At 32.5% G+C, this 6,804-nt stretch overlaps 1 protein-coding gene across 1 annotated transcript; it reads right to left on the minus strand.

Annotated features, from left to right (window-relative positions):
• Window positions 1–457: 457 nt before the first annotated feature.
• Window positions 458–1,896, minus strand: LOC139425057 (uncharacterized). The gene has a single exon (XM_071178070.1). It carries the CDS (start codon window positions 1,395–1,397, stop codon window positions 669–671), a length of 729 nt encoding a protein of 242 aa, XP_071034171.1. The 5' UTR covers window positions 1,398–1,896; the 3' UTR covers window positions 458–668.
• Window positions 1,897–6,804: the final 4,908 nt, after the last annotated feature.

A 6,804-nucleotide genomic window follows, 5' to 3' on the forward strand; every position in this document is an offset into this window, starting at 1 on the left:
TCGCGGCAGGGAGGTATAATATATCCTTTCTCACGAAGACGATTTTAACTGTTATAACATGTATGCAATGCAGGACTCAAGAAAATAAAGACGAAAAGTTTATAATTAAAATCAGTAAAAACTTTGTTCAAATTTTAAATACTTTTTTAAAAAGAATAGCCGTAGCTTAAAAATAAATAAATATCAGCATATTTCGTAAAACTATATCCTAAACACATTTAGAATTCTTGATTCCTCAATGTACATGCTTTTTTGATCAAGTCAAATAATATGAGCTAGTAAAAATAAAACCGTATCAAAATCTTACGAATCATTAAGCCAGGTTTGAAAATATCAAAACATGTTTGGTTTTGATTACCGGTGGAAACAAAAAGAAGTAGAGAGGTAATTATCAGAAACACCTCCACGCTTTATCAGGTAATCAAACTGGTTTTGATATTTTCTCCACTTTTTATGATTTCGATTGGGTTTTTAGTTGCATACTTCAGTTTTGACAAGCATTCTGTCAAGGGTGGTCATTGCAGAACACCTTGTTTTTGTTATAATTGTCAATGGTGGTCAAGGATATTTTACACTTCCCGAAAAGAAGACTGACAGTCCATGATTTTACTACCTGTTATTTTTTTTTCCAAGCCTGTGCGTTATTTTGTTTGTAAATCAAAATGATGTTAGGCTGCTGACAGAGGACCGAGATCACTATCACTGCACGAACTTTTCAGACCACACTCTGACCTGGGGGTATTTTTGCCATCCCCCCTCGTGATGGGCTGCAGTTTTCGAGGCGCGTGTGGCTGCAGGGGATGCGATGGTCTTCTTCTCTGACCTATGGACAAACTGCTTCCCAGATCCTGCTGCCTACTTTTAAGTTTATTAAGAACTCGCTCTGCCGTCGTCTGCAAGAGAATGGTGAACTCGTCATCTTTGTCTTGGACATTTTGAACACTCTTCCAATTGGTTTGTAGAGGGTACTGCACAGGCGAGGGATGTAAGCTGGAAGCAGGAGATAGGTTGCGACTGATGTACTTGTACTTTGGCATTTCGATGTCATGCAGAAAGACCGGAGGTTTGGTTGTGGGAGTCTCGTGAATTTGCGTGGGGTATTCCCCACTGGAATTTCTCCTGGGAGGCTCTGACGATATCTCGTCCACCTGGACGGTCAAATCATCCGCGGAATGGGAACGGGATAAAAGTCTCGTCTTTGTCCTGGTGGGTTCATCGCTCAATGAAGAGGATTTCAGATTTCTGTATTCCAATTTAACGCCGTCGGAGTTTTCGATTTCAACGTCCGTCTCGAATTCCGTCTCGCTGAGCAAGTCTTCCATATTCGCGTCGCCATTTGAGTGCACTATCAAGCTTTCAGTCTCGCTATCTGGAGCTTGCTGACTGAGATTCATCATTAGAAGCCACCAAAACAAAAGCAAGTTCAACTCAGATATTACTTCAGAAATCGGACATCAAATCTTATTAAATAGTATTTTTGTCAAACAATATTTCAAAAGTCAATGTTCTCAAACGCGCCAGAACTTTTCAGCGTGAGCAACTACACAACTGTTTTGCGGGAACTCCAGACACCAAATGAAGTATTTCCAGAAATAAATCTATTTATACGACACTTGGTAGAGCTCGAGATGAAATGCCATTAGTTCAACGTATTCAGTAAGCTGTTCGCTCGAAATGATATAAACTTTTTCAAACAACCTGTTCGTAAAAGGGTGTGTGTGCGAGCGCAGTCTGGGAATGATGACTTCAACCTTGAACTGGCTTTAACGCATAATGGGGAGCATTTCCTGAAAAAGCTAGAAGTCGGGTTCAAGAACTCCCCTGGCAGTCCGTGATAGAAATAGAAAGTTCGTTTATTAGAGTCATTTTATTACCTTTCATTTTTCACTCCCCCCTTTTTTTATTGTTTTCGAACGTGAGCGTCTTTTCTGCCTTAGCAACGCGGTACGCCACGTTGCTACGTTGTTTATGATGGAACACAGAACCCTTCTGTCTCCTCACTTTCTTGCAATCGATAAATATTATAGAATTAGAGAGGAATTTGCTGTCTATTAATCGCCTTCATTATTGTGCTGCCATCTATATTTTTTACTACAAATATCCTTCGCCAAGAAACTCATTATTATAATATTTTTTTTTGCATCTTTTCTTTTATCAGCAAAAGGTTGATGTGTAGAACTTAAGTGACCAGTATTGATTAGACGATTGATGCCGTAAGGGTTTTCTTAATACCTCGTTTTAAATATTGACGGGCCATTTTGCGTGAGACTAAAATTCGCTTTGAAAACGAGGAAGAAAAAAAAATTGTTTAATCATATTTCTAACATAATGATTTTCTTTTCACGCAGATCAATTCAAGATGGGATTCAAGGTCATATGCACATGTCTGAATAAGATTTTCTTTAATGTCAAAATGTGGAATATATTGACAAGAAAAGAATTTGTTATTTAGGTTTCTAGTATACGAGAAGAGGGAAATAAAAAAGTAGATAAATTTACTTTAGGCCAATTATTTCTTAAATTGAACTAAAATAAAATTAAAAATGCACAAATAGCTCATAATATTAGATAACATCTGAAAATCTAACGTTTTTTTACGCAATTTTCGAATATTAGAACGATACAAAATGCCGCCATTCTCTCTACATTACATGACATTAGATTCCATACAAACTAATATTATCTAGCGTTCGTCGTACTATTATTTTGCATTGGTTTTGTTGCTCTATACAGTCCCTGGTCATATTACTAGACGCACTATCAGATTCTACGAAAAATTATAATTATCAGGTGATACTATACAGTTGCATTGCTTTTACGCTGATGAAACCGGTTTGCACCTGTTTGCACTCCTGTATCAATGGGTTAACATTGTAATGCAATACGTTGAAAATAAATACAAATAGGAAGTATATAAAAAATCTGAATAAAAACCCATTACATGTATGTTTAAATGTAAAGAGTATTGCATATAAACTCGTGCAAAACATGTCATTATTAAAAACCTACAGTGCGTCTCATAATTTGGTCTAATTATTACAATATAATAACATAGTACCTGATATAATAAATATTTCATATATATATAATATATCGTTAAATTTATAATATAGTCAAATTTATATTATATGTCGTCTATTTTAACCAATCACCTGATAATTAAGATTTTACATCGAATCTTATAGTGCGTCTAATAATTTGACCAGGGACTATAATATTAGATGCTATAAAATTTTCTGTTATTATATTGCGTCATTTTTGGAATAATCAAGGGGAAGATTTAAATTGTAGTTGAATAAATAGACCTTATAATTTCGCTTAATTTTTTTGCTTATTTAAAAGCACAGTGCATTCTTTGTATACAAGCACAGAAGTCGGATTCTTTACGGAAGGTTAAATTATCAAAATCTACCTTACATTAAAAAAAAAGGACATCTAATTAATTTTAGGTGCATGAATTTCTTTTTATAAATTTAACATAGCATAAGTGGTTCTGAAAATGTCAATACAGTTAAATCCTATTTCAGCGAAATTTCAAAGTAACCAATATTTTTCGAATCCCCAAATGAGTTTTAATAGAAACAATGTATTTAAAATAGCGATATTACAAAATGGATCATCCGATTGAACAAAAATAAGCAACCATTCTCTCCTAATGGTTCTAAGTCATTTGTACAGGGAAAAAAAATCACGGAATATAGTATTGTTGTAGTTATTTTACGTCGCACTAGAGCTGCACAATGAGCTATTGGCGGCGGTCTGGGAAACATCCCTGAGGATGATCCGAAGACATGCCATCGCAATTTTGATCCTCTACAAAGGGGATGGCACCCCCGCTTCGGTAGTCCGACGACCTGCTCGCGAAATCGAGCACTTTACGGTAGAACAGTTTAACGAGGACTCATACCGCACACCCTCGGTTAAAAGCAGAATGATCCAAGTGGTCACCCACCCGCACACCGACCCCAGCCAGTGATGCTTGACTTCGGTGATCTGCTGGGAACCGACGCGTTTTAACGATCAGTCCAATACGGGACTTTAATTTCTCTTAATATATATTTGTCTGATAAGTAGTGTTTATAAATTTATAGTCTGTTTTAATTCAACAGTTTTTGTGAGTTTTTTAAATATTGAATTGATAATTTCCGAAATGTGAAGAACAAATATATTAAAACTGTAAAGTATTTATTAATTTTTTTATAGGAAAAAATCCAATGTAACAAAATAATTTTGCTCAGCGCTAAAATTCGTAATATTGAATTTTCGTGATTGAATAGTGATTATTTCTATCCCTCGTAATTCGCTAAGTAGGGATTCGATTGTATTACGAATCTTACGAAACATGAAACAACGGTACATTGAAGAGAAATAATGTTTATGGATGTCGGATATAAAACAAAGTAAATACGATAGACATTTGCAAAAGTTTAATTTGCTGCCCTTTTCAGTTGCAGCGTGCATTCAAAAAATACACAGTCAGTTAATGTAACTTCAGTTGTCGTTATAGTGAGCTTTTTGCTGTAACCTATATTAAATAGCAAATTAAAAAAAATAGGCAACTATTTTTTATTTAAAATGAAAGGACAGGAATGATGAAACCGAATCGTAGTAAGTGTTTGCCCCGAGAAAATGAAATGATTGTTGGTTTTAATAGTCAATACTTAAGATTGATTTTGATAAGTTGTCAAGCGAGGAAATAAGGGAGGCATTTTATTCAGCAAAAAGCGCTTCTTTTTGAAATAGATTTGTGAACAATAGCCGAACATCTTTTCTTTTCTGTTAGTCTCAGCCCATTTATTTATAGAAAAAGGAAGAAGACAATATTTCATTTTTCTTTTTTCAGCCTCATGAATAAGTAAAAATGTTTTTCGTTTTATATTCGACACTACAGCAGAAAAATATATATCAATAAAAAGAAGATTTTTTTTTATTTTCAATAGCGGAAGGATATTAATTTTTAATATACAGTATACTTTCGATATCTTTGCTAGGTCAAAAAAATATTTATCCTCTTGGTATTAAAAATCCACCTAATGTTAATTTGAATTTCTATGTCGAAAAGTTTCTTTTTCGAAAAAAAATTTTTTTTCGATATAAAATATAATTTTTTTCGATATAAAATATAAATTTTTTCAGGAAAATCATATTGTAAGTTTATTGCAAAGTGTTTTCTATTTAATGCATCATTACTTTTGTCTTACTTTTAAAAATAAAATAAATAAATTGTTGTATTTAGACTTATATTGAACTATCATTGCATGCATATTTATCAGTAGTTAGTCTTATGTTTCATGACTCCACTTTTTTAGAGTAAAATTTTAGAATACATTTTTCTACATTTTAGAACATATTTAGACCTGAACTAGTTATTCCGAATTTTTTTTAGCGTCTTTTCAACTTTGAGATATCGAGAGTATATTGTATAATTTTTTTAATCTCTACTATTAACATTTTGTAGGTGACTTAGAAATTTGCTGCATCAGTGGAATATATCAAGCTTTAATTGTATTCTAAAATCGAGTCTTACGAAATACCCATAAAATTTATATTTGGTCATCTTTTTAAAAGCCTACTTAAAGCCCTTTCAAAAAGTTTCCGCATTTTTCAAAACTCATAAAATTCTTCACGTTGCAGTACTTAGCTCGAAAAGTATTTTCATTCCAGAAGCTTAAAAATAAAACATTTCTTTTTTCTAATCGACTGTCTGACGTCACTCTATTACGTCATAAAGCTATCTGTGGGGGTCTTCAGAGGATTACCTAGTAGACGATGAAGCAATTAACAATGAATATTTCATGAAGAGCTCTTGCCAAAAATGGTCATTATATCTTCTCTATTTATAACATTCATTTACATTATGAGTTTCGATTGCTGAAAGTCAATCTTTTGTGCTCACAAATGCATTTTTAAATTACAACGTGTATTTTTATCCTGTTAATTTTCTGATTTTATTGAACATGCAAAAAAAGGAAGCATTTTTAGCCTCCGACATTATATTATCAGTTTGGTATATTTCTTTTTTTCCTTTTTCTCTAAAATTTTATTCATACTTTCAAATGATGTACCCAAAATTTTATGAACTGGCAAAATATTTAAGTACACTGCGAATTTACGCGCATCTCATCAAGACCTTTAAAATTATTTTCGTTATACAAAATACTTAGATTACTGTGCTGACGAAATCAAAATAGATTTTTTTTATACATTTGGCATTTTTGTATAATGAGCAACTTATTGCAACAACAACAAAAATTTTTTTTCTCATTTGTTTTATTTTTCGAATTTGTTTCACAAGTATTTAGAAATTCTATTTTAGTGTTCATAGCATTAGCAATAAAGAAAGAAGCCACAATACTCGTGAAGTGTTTTTATTCAATTGCAGAACAATGTAGCTTAAAGCCCAAGATAGTCAAGAGCAGGGGTTTCCAACTTACATGAGGCCGGGGGCCACAATTAAAAACACAAATAAAATGGCGGGCCGCAACTTTATCGAAATTTTATGTAGGACTCTTTTATGTTTGAAGGAACATTAAATATTACTGTCAGATTTTTACCAAGTGGTTACAAAACAAAAGTATTGAATTACAAATTAGAAATAAGAAATAGATTTTTAAAAATATTTAATTGTTATTAATAATATTTTTAAAAATATTAAATAAATAATAAAAATTCGGGCTACAATAACTTTAATGCTCACCTATGTATTAAATAATTAATGTGCAACAGATATCTAATTGTTAAGATATAAAACTTTAAAAAGGTTGGTATTAAAACTTACATAGTAGCACACAAAATGTTCAATGA

The sequence above is a fragment of the Parasteatoda tepidariorum genome, chromosome 2 (assembly GCF_043381705.1).
Source record: "Parasteatoda tepidariorum isolate YZ-2023 chromosome 2, CAS_Ptep_4.0, whole genome shotgun sequence".
Classification (NCBI taxonomy): Eukaryota; Metazoa; Arthropoda; class Arachnida; order Araneae; family Theridiidae; genus Parasteatoda; species Parasteatoda tepidariorum.